At 37.8% G+C, this 14,736-nt stretch overlaps 1 protein-coding gene across 2 annotated transcripts in view; it reads left to right on the plus strand.

Moving 5' to 3' along the window:
* The window catches only part of KDM7A (lysine demethylase 7A), a 70,033-nt gene that overhangs the window by 15,859 nt on the left and 39,438 nt on the right, over window positions 1-14,736 (plus strand). For both annotated transcript variants that reach the window (XM_052788990.1, XM_052788991.1), the window contains exon 2: window positions 9,045-9,130. In XM_052788990.1, the coding sequence (XP_052644950.1) occupies window positions 9,045-9,130 (86 nt within the window). The remainder of the gene's footprint in view (window positions 1-9,044; window positions 9,131-14,736) is intronic.

A 14,736-nucleotide genomic window follows, 5' to 3' on the forward strand; every position in this document is an offset into this window, starting at 1 on the left:
CTTTTTAAACAGCTCATCTTTATTAGGCAACCTGATCTTTCTAAACAGCTCATCTTTATTAGGCAACCGGAATAACCAGCTAGTACTCTCTCTGTAGGAGGCTGCAGTCCATGCCCTTCGTTGATGAGGAACAGTCAACGCTTCTACCTGTTGAGAAGGAAATGGAACTCCTGAAGACATACCAACAAATTCCCTAATAAATTAAAAACTGCTTTTAATATACAGTGCAGATCGCCTAAAAGAGGTGGTTGGCCTAGTATCTAGTATTAAAGAGATGCTTGTTACATAAGAATATTATTATAAAATTTTTTTGTGAGACTTGGGTGTAGGTAATTCTGGAATTCAGAAACTGCTGTGAGTGAGCATTAAACATTAAGTCTTGTTGTTTCCCTAAAAGCTGCCATAAAACGATACTTCTTTTATTAAGAGCAGGTAGATATCTTCACACTTCAGAATGGTCATCATGTTTCTCTCAAACTAGGAGGTGGGAATCTAGCTGAAAACCTGTCCTTCTGATCTTGTCCTGCTTTATGGAAAGCCATGTTTGATGTGGTTTAGAAATGTAGCTTTCAAACTGTTTGGGTCACTTGTTTGTTTTTCTGGACTGTTATAGTTACGGCTGTACTTCAGTGAATTACTGGAAAGAGTGTTTTATAGGCAAATAACGTATTGGTAGTGGCATGAAGTCATACATCTGCCTGGTACTTGCCTCAGCTACTCTCGTAGCTGGAGCTACAGATAACTGGTCTCAAGGAACTGATAAAACTAAACACTTCATCAAAGAAGGATTGGGATACCTAAAGGCAGTCAGACAAGACCATCTTAAATGTTGTGCTATCTAAGAAACCTTGGTTCACGTACGGCATCTAGTGCCAATGTATGCATCTCTGGAACTTAGTAACATCTTTTTCGATGTTGTGCAGGGTATATGATTAAATTCTAGGAAGTTTTTCAGATGCAGGGAGGGATGTTCCCTGCAATCTAATTGGTAAGCTATTGGCAATTTATTAGATCGGAGTAGTTCTGAGTATTAGAGAATAATGAAGGTGAAGGTCAACAGTAGGTCTGACTGGGTCTAGCGACTTCCGTTGCCAAAAGGGGCAGTCCGGCTTCTCATGTTCCTCTCTCCAGGTTACATAGTCCCACTCCCTCTCGTGGATTGACTCTGATAGTTGTCCGATGGTGCTGTAAGCTAACTTGGTAAACAGGCAAAAAACTGGCTAGGTTAGTTTTCGTTGGATAAGCAAGTGAAAACAGGTTGCCTTGTAACCAGACAAGTACCAGGGCCATTGCAGGGAAGGGGAGTGGGAGTGTTTGCTTGGAAGGGAATGAGTAATCTGCCTCTTCCAGTGGCTGCAAGCTGTTAGATCAATGCAAGCTATATCATGTCATTGCTTCCTAAGATTTGTTTGTCATTTCGGGTTGAACCTCAGTTTCTCTTCATAGGCTGTTTGTGTGTTTGCAATTCAGTTAATTTGTCTCTTCTTTCCTCCCCTTCCAATGCCCTCTCTCTTACAAGCAACTAGTATGTCTATTCTGTGTACAAAAGGCCCTTGCTACCTAATAGGAAACTACACTGGAACTGGAACTGAAATTTGTGTTGATTGTGGTCAAAGGACTTGGGATGCCAGTAATTCTTAAAACCACATCATATGCAATGTTGCATTAAGATGGCTAGAGACAGAGTGATAATTAACAGGAGTCTGTGTGCAAGTTGGCGCTGAGGAAGATTAAGACGAACAACTAAGAATGTAAAAGTTGAGGCAAGTGAATGTGTGTAGACAATATATAACCAAAAAAATAAAAGCTTATTTACATTTCATTTTTTATATCTTCTTTCAGTAAAAAGAGTGGCCTTCATATGCTGTATTACAGTTGTCATATTTGCTTTATTTCTGAATGAGTGAAGGTTTAATTAACTTGTATACTGACTTCCCTTTTCCACCCTCTTGTTATCTCTGTAGTAGAGCTTAGCCTATTTCTTTTTCTTTTTCTGCTAGGGAAATAATGGTAGCAATTTTGGGTAGTAGTTTGTTGTTGGGTAGAATACAACCACACACAGGCACTCAGTTAAGATGTCTCTTTCAAGATAGCCATGGCAGCTGTTTTAAATGGGTTGAAGATTTTGTGGTTTGGTGGTTTTTTTGTTGTTGTTTTTCTTTTCATAGAATCAAGACAGAGCGGTGGTTCTGCCTTTAAAGCCTCTGTGGTTTGTAGGTATTATTTTAAAGTACTTATTTTTGTTTAGTTGTAAGTTTAGGATTATTTTTTTCTTTTCTCATTTGTAAGCACAATTATAACAGAATAACCCTGACTGGGAATTGAAATAAGGCAAATTATGTAAATAAGACGCAGTTATGCGTCAGGGGCTTTTACTAGGTTCTGGAATATCTTGGAGGGGAAGAGGTAAACTTTTGTTGGCTTGGAGTCTTGAGGAGGAGATAAAAATACATGATGGAAAAACTTTCTTAAAGACCTAGAAAACCTTTGTTGTCAGCGTATAGGGAGACAGTTAATTTCTGTCCTTTTTCTTCCCCTTCCAATGCCCTCTCTCCTTGAACCAAATAACTAATACGTGTATTCTTTTGTGTATGTAAGGCCTATGCTACCTAATAGGAAAGCAAAGCCGCTATGGACTTTGCATTATAACCAGAACTAAAATTCATGTTAGCTGTGGTCAGATAAATTTGGACTCCAGTATTCCTAGAATTACTTGAAATCCAATGTTAATCCTTTTTCCTGCATCAGTTGTGGGAAGGACAGGATAGCTCTCATTTACTTCAACATGCTTCTAGCAGGTGCAACTCCGCCAAGACACAGTGCTTGAAGTAAGATTGGGCTGTTGTTTCTCCTTTTCTTTGGTGTGTCAGTCTGGCCACACTGGGAGAATGAATGGAGAAAGGTGGGAGTCTGAACTGCTACAGAGAATCTTTCTGAATTCCTGAGCAGAGTACTTTGCTTCCTATGTGCAGGGTTACACTGATTACTGGTTTTAAAGTGCTAAAAAAATTTTCTTCAGGTCAGATCGATATACATATATATTTTTTTCTTTCTTTCCTATAAATCTTATGTCTTGATACACTTGCTGGTATCATCCTGGTTTATCTCATCGGTTTCACACTGAAATAAGGCCTTCAGCTATCACTGCTGCTTTTAAAATGCCTTTTCTCTCTGCTGTCACTGCATGGTCTTTAGTTTTGAGGTCTGCTGCAGTTTTATTAAATGTTATTTTTCGGATCTTCTTGAGGCAGCTTATTTTGCTAAAATCCACACAAAAAGATCTAGGCTCCTTCAGACCTTCATTTCTGTAAAACAATGATTTTAAAAGGACAGGAATGAAAACATTATAAATACTCTTTCAAAGCAGCTTGATGCAATCAGTCTGGTTGGGAAGAATAAGTAGAAATCTCAGTTCGTGTCAGAAAGAGGGAGAAATTGGGTATGTGCTTAATAGATGATACTAAACAGAAGGAATACATCAGAAGTACTTCAGTAATGTTAACTTGGCCTTGTCAGGAAATTGTCACTAGGAAAAGTAATTCTCCTAAAACTGTTACACATAATCCATGATGGTCAATGCTATTATGAATTTAGCTGGACTGTGAGTCTCTTCCTAACAGTCTTACATTGTAGTGAAAAGGTTGTTTGACTTCAGTGTGGATTTCTGCATGTGAAGTTCTTTGGATTTCCTGAGCATGTACTTCTTTTGACTGCAGTTTGAACAGTCTTTTTACTCTTTTGCTTAAATTCCTAATAGTTACATGAAATCATTGTATAGAAAATGAGCTCTCCACACAATCTTTTCATAAACGTAGATGATGAGAAGTAAGATTAGACTGATTACATCAAATATTCAGATGTCAAAGTATTTTGTAAAAGTAATGGCCCTTTCTCTCAACTTCATTCTAGCAATTTCAATAAATTGAACTACTTGTACTTAAAATCCAGATCTTGGAAAAAAGCATGTGTTCCGTTTCAAAACCAGATCAACTCACTTTCAGACTGGACTGGAATTATGGAATGGAAGAATCAGTGTACAAATAACGTATGTCAGTGTTGTTTCCCTGAGATTTTGGGTACCGTGGTGATTATGTTGAATACATGGCTACATCCCTAAATGTAGGTAGAAGGTTTTGTTGTATCTGTAACTGAACCTGTATCATTATGTAACTTGATAGATTTGTTCCATTGATCATAATTTTCCTATTAGTTTTCTACTTGTCAGGATCTATTCTGTGGAGTTGAGCTTTCTTTGACAAGATGTAATGTACTGATTTTATTTATTTTAGCCTCTGTGCTTTGAGGGAGTGAAGAGCACTGTTACTTGAGTGAGAAATTACATATACCGATTTTCTTTCTCAATAGAAGAATGTGCGTGAATAATAAATGCAATAGTATTTTGGGTTTTGTTACACTCAAACAGATCAGGACTGAAAGTAGCAACAGCAGACCTTGTTACAGGTAAACTGAAAGCTTCGATAAAGGTAAACTGAAAGCTATGATACTTGCCTACTACTTAGAGTTATTTGCTCAGTATATTAATAGAAATATATCTCATCTTTGATGGTTTGACATTCAGTAATAAGGCCTGATACTAAAAAAGCAAGTGTCAGTCTCTTTCTTATATGTGTATATTGTCGCCATAAGGTTGCTAAACAGACATCTTTCCTGTTGTTCAGCAAAGATTTTTAGAAAGACAAAAAAGTGTAGGGATGAAATAACAGAATATTTTCAAATATCATGTCTTGAAAGTAACATTAAGTTATATATTTGTTAAATAACTGCATATAACTGTAACATGTACCATTTTGTTTATTTTTTATTTATAGGAATCTTATTGTTAGGGTCTAAAGCCTATCTGAAAAAGTGAGTTGAATGGTGGTTCACTTTTTTCCTTTGGATCAGCTTGTTGAACTGATGTGTCATGTGGCTGCCTGATGGTTTAGATCTTGTATGAGAAACAATGGAAGTCCATGGTCAGACAGTTGAAGGAAGGAGGGTGGGATCTTTTTTCAGCAGCAACAGCAACATTCAGTTTAATATTATATGAGACTGTACCCTGCAGTAGTGACTTAAGTTTTGGGGCAGTTAAGGCTGTCCTGTTACTAATGAATCTTTGCTACCTCTAGAGTTGACTTACTCCTTTCTTCATCCTGTTAAGACACAGTAGGGACTCAGTATCTATGTGTCTTCTCAGCGGTTCTGTGGATAACTGGAAATTGAAAAAGGATTTTGGGGATCTGCTCTGTCAGATAATAGGAAACATGCCTATACCCCTAGTAATTGTCTATAGCCCTGCATTCCTTGTAACAGGGAACATGCTCTAATACTCCTAGTGTTTTTCCACTGGTCAGGATTTTTATTGATTTTTTTCCTACTGGATGTTAAGACATGTGCTTTTTTCTCCTTTTACGGATAAAGCCTGCGGTGCTTTCTGAGACATAGCAAGGAAAAGTTGTGGGTGCTGCTGCAAGGGTGGACTAGAAGAAGAGGATGTGCCAAGTTCTTGTTCAGAAATAGGATAGTAGAGAAAGAAAAAGAACATCACCCATAGTGTTTATTCAGGGAGAATATAGGGGGGATCTTGGAAAATGTAATTTTCAGTAATTTTAAAGCTTGGAAAAGATGAAAGGTAGTTTGCAAACGCCTTGTACAAGGCATTCCAGCATAATTGTGAAATGGTTGTTGAATCTGTGATACCGAATTATCAGTACTCATCTCTTAAATTCTAAATTAATAGCAATACTGCAGTAGAGACCAGCCTCTGCAGGACTTTCCCCCCCTCTCACTGTCCCATGAAAGAAGCTTTATTTTACCTTTACAGAACAGCAGAAGTCCATTGGTATCTATCAGATATGTTAGATAGTCCTCTTCTGATTGTTTTTGATTTACACTTGCTCTTTTTACATAGCTCAAATAATCAAATGGAAATTTGAGACTAAATCAAAACCATCCACCTTCTAGTGAGACTTAAGTCTGGAGAATTGGTTCCTTGAACTTTGAGTAGCAAGGGATTTCTTCAGTTGCCAGGGATGGGTATGTTCTTGTATGTGAAAAAACTTAGCACTTCCCCAATTCTTCTACTACCTTTTGCTGACCTTGCATTGATACTAGACACCTTGGGGAAGTTATGAAAGTCTGACCACTCAGAGACTGATATCGTGGAGTCTATTTTTAACTAAATTTTTCTACCTTGCTGCTGCTTCTAGAACCTTTTCAAGTACAATTGGGCCTGTTCAGGCCTTCCACCTTCAAGAAGAGAATTAGAGATGTATTTTTGCATAGTCTCTTACAGTTAGTTTTTTTTAATTATTATTGTATTTTATTTTTTATTTTGTTAATACTGTAAACTTTTCACCATTCCTGAGGATTAGTCTACAGCCTCCCTGCAGGAGATGAGCAATTCAGAAACTAGGTAATACACACTAAAGACATTTCAATCCAAATGGATGGCGAGGTGAAGGGTAATAATGATACTTCATTCAGGAAAACATTAGTGGATTGGCAGTGTTACTGTGTTTGAGTATGTTAATGCTTTCCAGGCTCTCTGATACCTCTTGGTGACCTTGCTCTGATGCTCTAGGTCTGAAGTTGCACTTACGACAGTAATTGATTACTTGCTCATAGCCAGAATGATTAATGTCAGGTTCATCTGTGTGTGTTGGGGAAAGGGACTCAGGAAAGTCACTTGTAATGGTGGTGTATGTGATTGATATGCTCTCTGGCATCCTTGGCAATGCTTGTTCTTGGAGGTGCTGGCACCTCACTTGCCCTTTGCATCAGTCAGGTATCTGCTACTAGATTCACTTCCAGTATCTCCCAGTTAGTGTTTTGCCTTTCCAGTTAGCTCTGAGTTTAGGGCATAAATGGTAGACCAAAAACGTTTGCTTGCTTTCTTGAATGGCTATTCCAGCTATTCTAATACCATTCCAGTGTCACCTGCTGTCTCTGTACACAAAACCCCATGTACCTTCATGAAAGGTTATGGAATTAATCAAGTCGGAGAAAGTGTTTAGTACTTAACAGAATTTCTGCTTTATTTTCAGGCTATCTGTAACATTCTATAAGAGACAATAAAATTAACATTCTTAAACAGAATATGACAAACAATTGTCAAAGCTTGAAGGTATTTTTACTATACTTTGATTTAAATTTTTTACTGTTAGTCAGCAAGATAATCTGAGTGGGGTGATGATGAATGTATCAAACACCAAGAAAAAGGAAAGGGAGTAAGTGAAGTTTTCCCATGGAGCACTGTGTTTCCTTGAATAATTGTGCAAACTTGGATCAAGATACAGTCCAACATAAATATCTTTAGCTGTTCAAAAATGAGAAATTTAGCTAAAATAATGGAATTCCTAAGGATGTATAAAACCAGCCTTCTCATTTGGGGCTTTTAGAGTGTACATTTTAAAACAGTTTTCTTATTATACATAGGATTATGAGTCACTCATCTATTCTATAAAAAGAGAGAGAACACAAGCAGAAGGAAATGGGGCATGTATTTTTAAAGACTGCTTCTGCCTTCCTTTTTGTTTATGTGTCAGCTGAATTTTCATGTAATAACGATTTCTGTAGTTGTTGGTCTTAAAACAGATACTAAATATTGCAAGAATTGTGATGACCTGTGGCAGCTGAGTTTTGTATTTAGATTTTAAAATAGTATGTATATAAAAAAGCTATATAATTTCTAAATTTCATGTGGTATGTAGCAAATGGAGAAGTAGAAGAACCAGCTGAATCTGTTCATAGAGAATTCAGAATGGTGTACTTATTGATAGTTACATGGGAGATGCTCTTCAGTTTCAGATTTGATTTGCTCATTGGTGCGCTTTGAATGCTAGACTGTTCAGTATATTGTTTTGGCAGCATGTACTGACACTTACTGGAGCGTGTCAGCAGATTTGGCACTAGGCTGCGAGGGAAAAGACTTTGTGTAGCTGGATCATTTCAAAGCTTCGGTGTTTAAGCTGTCATTACACTTTTGATACGAAACGGGTTACCTGAATGGAGTACTGTTCAAGTTCTCATGTTACTAGAATGCATTGAATATAAATACCTAATTTTGGTGTAAATGTTCCATGTTGTAGTCTTGCTTCTGTATTATACAGAAGTCAGCAATTTTATAAGTGTCAATGACCTTTGAGAGAAAGAGCTCTGCTAAGATTCAGATTCTATCAGCAAGTAGGGATTACTTTTTTTTTGTCTTGAGAACTTTGTGCAAAAGCATGTCTTCTCCAATTAACCTCTAGTGTTTCAACTTCTAAGAAAATGTACTTAATTTTGACTTTTAAATTGTGTTAAATTGTGTTATTTAGATACACAGCAGTGTAGATGCTTTGTCATGACTGTGACAAACATCTTCAACTTTAATCCCACTTTGACTGTTGTATCTGGGAAAAAATGGGCACTGGGAAAACATTACATCTCTCAAGTGCTCTTTGAAATACTTGTTGCTATTTTAAAACAAAAACACTTCTGCAAAGTGATTTGTGGGGTCACTTGTGTAACTTTGTAAAGATTTCAGGAAGAATATGAAAATGTTCTTCATTGATTTGTCTTGGAGGGTAGGAGTCAGTTATGTGCTTTTTGCAGGAAAAAAAAAAGGAAAGAAAAACCAAGAAAAAAATCCATGGTATCATCTATAAATTGACAGCATAGAGACTTTAGAATTTTTTTGAAAACATAACTTTTATAAGGCAAATTGCCTGAATGATTTTGCATGAACTGTTTCCTGTAATTAGGATCAAAGCTTTTGGGGGTGTTGAGGGGTAATGGTATATGTTGTGGACACATTTTTAAAGAAATTTGATTCTTGTTTCCTTTCTGTGATTTTTTTTTTTTTTTTTAAATGGTGTTCTCTGTTCAGCGATAAATTATTATTCAAAATTTATGTGGCAACCCAGTAGTTGAGGTAATTTGGTATCTCATTAATATTTTGTAGACTAAGCATGTTCTGGCAAAAACTTAGGATTTAATTATTTTTAGGTTAAAAAATAAATCTTGCATGTATTCTCACTAACATTTTAAAAATATTATTCCAGCTGTGTTGGGGTAGAGGAGCACCATGCTGTTGACATTGATCTGTACCATTGTCCCAACTGCGCAATTCTCCATGGACCTTCTCTAAGTAAGTATGGGTTATTCAAATTTTATTTTATACTTCCAGTCTGTTTTCTCTCCATGTTTGTGGTGGGTTGACCCTGCCTGGAAGCCAGGTGCCCACCAAAGCCACTCTGTCACTCCCCCTCCTTAACTGGACAGGGGAGAGAAAATATAATGAAAGGCTCATGAGTTGAGATAAAGACAGGGAGAGATCACTCACTAATTATCGTCATGGGCAAAACCAAACTCAACTTGGGGAAGATTACCTTAATTTATTACCAATACACCAGAGGAGGGTAATGAGAAGTAAAACCAAATCTTGAAATACCTTCCCTCCACCCCTCCCTTCTTCTGGGGCACAGCATCACTCCCAATTTTCTCTACCTTCTCCCCCCACAGTGGCACAGGGGGACGGGGTATAATGGGGGTTGGGGTCAGTTCATCACACATTGTCTCTGCTGCTCCTTCCTCCGCAGAGGCAGGACTCGTCACTCTTCCCCTGCTCCAGCGTGGGGTCCCTCCCACGGGAGACAGTCCTCCACAAACTTCTCCAACGCGAGTCCTTCCCACGGGCTACAGTTCCTCATGAACTGCTCCAGCGTGGGTCCCTTCCACGGGGTGCAGTCCTTCAAGCACAGACTGCTCCAGCGTGGGTCCCCCACAGGGTCACAAGTCCTACTAGAAAACCTGCTCCAGCGTGGGCTCCTCTGTCCACAGATCCGCAGGTCCTGCCAGGAGCCTGCTCTGGTGCCAGCTTCCCAAGGGGTCACAGCCTCCTGTGGGCACCCACCTGCTCCGGCGTGGGGTCCTCCCCGGGCTGCAGGTGGATATTTGCTCCACTGTGGACCTCCCTGGGCTGCAGGGGTACAGCCTGCCTCACCATGGTCTTCCCCACGGGCTGCAGGGGAATCTCTGCTCCGGTGCTTGGAGCGCCTCCTCCCCCTCCTTCTTCTCTGACCTTGGTGTCTGCAGGGCTGTTTCTCTTAACGTGTTCTCACTCACCTCTCTGGCTGCAGTTTCTGTGCCCCAGCAACTTTTTTTCCCCTTCTTAAATCTTTTATCCCAGAGGCACTACCACTGTCACTGATGGGCTTGGCCTTGGCCGGCAGCAGGTCCTTCTTGGAGCTGGCTGGCATTTGCTTTGTCAGACACAGGGGAGGCTTCTAGCAGCTTCTCACAGAATCCACTCTTGTAGCCCCCCCCCAGCTACCAAAACCTTGCCACACAAACCCAGTACAATGTACAACTGAAAAAGACTGTTCAGAAGAACGTTCAAGATTAGTTTGATTACTTAGAAGGTGCTGGTTCTACATGACTAACTCTGAGCTGATAAAACAAAACCACAAAACCAACACAAACCAAACAAACCATCCTGAAAGATTCCTTGATCTGGAGATGCAGAGAGAATAAAATACGAGCCACTGCTATGGATTAGAGAAATCAAAGCGCACAGAGCTAGAAGAAAACAATCTGGACTTGACAGAGTGAGAGAATGAAAATTAGGGAATCATAGTTTAAAAAAAAAAAAAAAAAAAAGGAGGAAAATCCAAAAGATGGCTTAAGGTTCCTGTATTTTAATCATCAAAATTCTAATACCTAGGAAGGCAACTTGGAGAAAATGTAGGAGTTAGCTGTTTTACCGTTCTTGATGATTGTAGGCTATATGCCACAACAGTCCAGTGAAATCTGAGAATATGAACTTCCTGTGCGTGGTGTGTGTTTGTTTGTGGTGTGGTGTGTTTGGTTTTTGTGTGTGTGGTTTTTTTGTTTTTTTTTTTTTTTTTTTTTTTTCCCCTTCCGATTTATGCCTTTGAGAGTTATGCAGCTCCTAATTTCAGGTTTCTGATTTATAAACAAATTTCCACCAAGGTTCTTGTGCAATTTTAAGAGTTGCCAGAGGAGTCTGTGAAACAGAGCAGCAAGAGGCATATCTTCTTTGGTTCTCCTTTCAGTAGATAAATTTGCTGTAGAGCTCTGCAGTGGAAAGATGGAAGAGTTTTTGTCTTTCTGTAACAACTGAAAGGATACTGCTTTATCCAACTTCCTAAATTTTTCCTCATGACTTCTGTTCTCAAAAGGAAACTATGTAAAAATGAATTTCACCTTTTTAACAATGAATTAAGTTTCTGTGTTCAGACCTGAAAAATGTTTGTATGCACTGTGTGTCTTTAACCTCCAAGCACTAAGTCATGGTCATTTGTGTTTTCTAATGTGGTTTCTTTTGCTTGAAGACCACATAATGATTTATAGTCAGCAGTGACTTAAGATCTAGAATCTGCACCCTCAGTGGTAGTCTTGTGGAATATGAACAAAGTGATAAAGCATTACTTATTGATGTAATTAATGTATGTTGCATGATATGTATCTTGCATAGTATGCGAATTCAGGGTTAGCTACTTTTAGGTTAGGGGCTTAAAGGTAAGATAAATGCTGTTTTACATGCTTGTAGTTTTTAGTATTCCAGTTGTCATTTTCAGTTAAAAATCTGCATGTCTCTCCTGTAAATCAGAATACAAGTAACAGCCATTTCTTTCCCTACCTTTCTGCCTGTTTTTTCTGTGGAATAGAGGGACTAGGAGGAGGAGTAGAAGGGTGATCATATCTGACTTTCAACATAATAAACTAGTAAATTTGAAACTTCTTTTCTCTTCTTGATTTGGGAGAACTAGTATGTTCCACCATGAAGCCTGTGAATAACCTTTCTTGTAATGCAGAGGCTGCTGGCTCTAATGCAAGCTCTGTCTCACCTGCAGCAATTTGACAGTGAGATAAGAGTGATTTTTGTGTTGGAAGTCTTCTCAAAAAGACAAGAATCTGTGGTAAAAATTATCCTTACTACTTCATATTGCCTCAAGTAAGTAGATCATCTAGATTTAGTAGAAGCTTCAGACATGTCACTTATCAACCCAAGCAGAGGTGATATATTGAAATATGTCTTCACCTCGAATTTTTTTAATTGTTCTCAGCGAAGCTGTCAGAATCAAATCTATGATAGTTTGTGGTTTGGGCTCTACTTTAGAGAGGCTGATAATGTCTCATGATTGTAAGTGTTGTAGCAATGCTCCAGAGTGCTTCAATCATATGAAATTATGTACATGAATAAAAAAAGCATTGTTATTTACAGCTTCATATTCTAAAATCCCTTTGTCTAAAGGAGTTTTGAAAGAGACAAAAATTCAGCTGTTTGAATTAGAGGGCGAGTATATCTGTGATTTCAGCTGACACTTGTGTATATAATTATCTAATCAAATGATGTAGTGCAAAAAATTTATTAAAAATATGCAAGAAACACATACTTCGTACTACCAAATGGATGGTTACTTTCCGTATTCTACAAAATTAATTATGTAAAAGTTTCAATAAACTACTGCAATCAGTTCAATAAGCTACTGCATGGTCAGATGTAAAGATCAAATTAACCAATCAATTTCTTCCTGTATTTCAAAGAAAAATAAATCCTCTTGCTGATTTGGAAGAGCAACAATTTTACAAGACCTTTAGTAAGCAGCTGTGCGTGTAAAATGCTGAATAATTAATCCCCAAATCCTGAATAATAAAAAAAGAGTGATTTAAAAAAATAGTAATACATTATGGAGTTTTCTTAGCTTACTTGGTTTAGAGTCTTCATATTATATTTTGTTATTTTCCAATTTTTCTCAGTGATCCTTAAGTCTGAAAATGTTCTATTTGCATGAATGCTGGGAGTCAGGTCTGTCACCAGACTCTAGAATCCAGAGCTTTAAGAGAGCACGAGGTGCAATAAATGTTAACAGGACTGTGGTTGTCAGGACATTACTTTCTTAATCTGGTTTTATCTTCTCAAATTCTGTAAATATCCTCCCACCTGTTTTTTCTGAATGTGGTAGTAATGCCAGTGTTTGGTCTGAGCTGACAATATGAGATGATATACTAGGCCTTGGAAGTGGTATTCTATGATTTACTGTATGTTACTGTATGTGGTATGTATGATTTACTTCCTATGCTAACATTTCTCTTGCCTTTTTGATCACTGGCAATCACCTAGAGGACCACTTCCAAGACTTGGGGCCTCATTGTACAGATGTACACCTCTTGATGGTCCCCATTTGAAGTCTTAACATGTGGCCTCTGAGGCAAACAGAGTAGTAGTGTGAGAAGGCAGGGAATAGTGTTTGCCTAAAGTATGTACAGTTATTGGCCCCTTGTTTTGAGTTTATAAGGAATGTAACTTAAAAATAGCTTTCTGCTTACTTTTCATGAAAACTTCCAGCACACTCCTTTCCTTTTCTCAGCCCTCCTGCAACTGTCTAGTGTACTTCTAGTGTATGTATTTTTAGTGTTGTCACAGCAGGTTGTGCCTCAGTTTTGAGGAACAGCAAGGGTGAACACTAGTTCGTTCCACTAGTTTGGAGTAATTGGGAGGGGGAGCTGTTCTATATGCATTTCAATTTATGTAGGTTTTTTTTGTTTGTTTTAATTTGAGCATGAGGATCCATTCAGTTAAATTATTTTTCTTGCAACTGTTATTGTAATGTCTTGTGGGGTTATAAAAGGTCTAGAATTAAGAGATATGTAAGTTGGAAAACTTTCTGTTACTGTTTTCTGTTCTTCAGTATTCTCTTACTTATGGAAGGATGATATACATTGCCAAGTACTAAGTAAAGGAATGACTTTAATTTCTGATTTTTAGGTGTTGGAAAGACAGATTTTTAAAAGTTGGTTCTGTGCTATAAAATCTCTTCAGCAGCTTATCTTACAATTTTAATAAGCTGTTATAACAGCAGTGAATTTATGAAAAACTACTCTGTTGCAAATTAGTATTAGCCACTAATTTCTTGTATTATTTTTTATGACTGAGAAAATAGCTTTGAAAACTTAATAAACCTGGCTTCATTATTTATGAAGTTTTACTGTATTTGGATAGTTGGCTCATTAAGCAGGCTCTTCAGCACTGGTTTTCAGGTTAGCAAATAGCTATAAATGTCAGTTAATTCTCTTGAATGTCTTCTAAAGGGTACATTTTGTCACGTCTGTAGGAAACAGCTTATCAGTAGGAATAATTACCTCTTATGTGTAATGACTATATAAGGTGTCAGTTATTCCTATATAACCAACTGTTTTTTTTCCAGAGAAGCAGCATTTTTTTTTTTTACTTTTTAGAAACTACTTTTTTCTTTCCCCTCTTAAATCCTTTTCTTCCTGTTACTGTTAGCTGTGTTTTCAGTATTGCTAGCACTTTTTTAGATTTTGGGTGCATCGTGACTTTGGTAAACTTAGGAATGAGCTCTTCCATAAAGTTCAAATTTGTATTAATACAGTTGTTCAGCTGGGTGTTGTATTTGCATTGCAGGCTGTTTTGTATATGCCTGTAAAACACCATTTGTGTTGACAAGTAACGGTAGCTTTTCCCTCTTCTGTGTTTCCTCAGCAGATGTAACTAAATTTCTGCTTAATATTAGTGGTTGAATTGTAGATCTGGTATCAGTAAATCTTCTTGGGGCAGTCTTCCAGTAGCAACTATCTAATGCTGTAGAGCAGAGTTTGGCTTTTTTAGGAAAAACTGAAACGCAACCTAAAAATTACTGTGCCCTTAGTATATTTCTTAGTGTGGTAAATGATATACTGGTAAGTCAATAAAAAGGTAGCGAGTTG

Source organism: Harpia harpyja, chromosome 6, assembly GCF_026419915.1.
Source record: "Harpia harpyja isolate bHarHar1 chromosome 6, bHarHar1 primary haplotype, whole genome shotgun sequence".
Lineage (NCBI taxonomy): Eukaryota > Metazoa > Chordata > Aves > Accipitriformes > Accipitridae > Harpia > Harpia harpyja.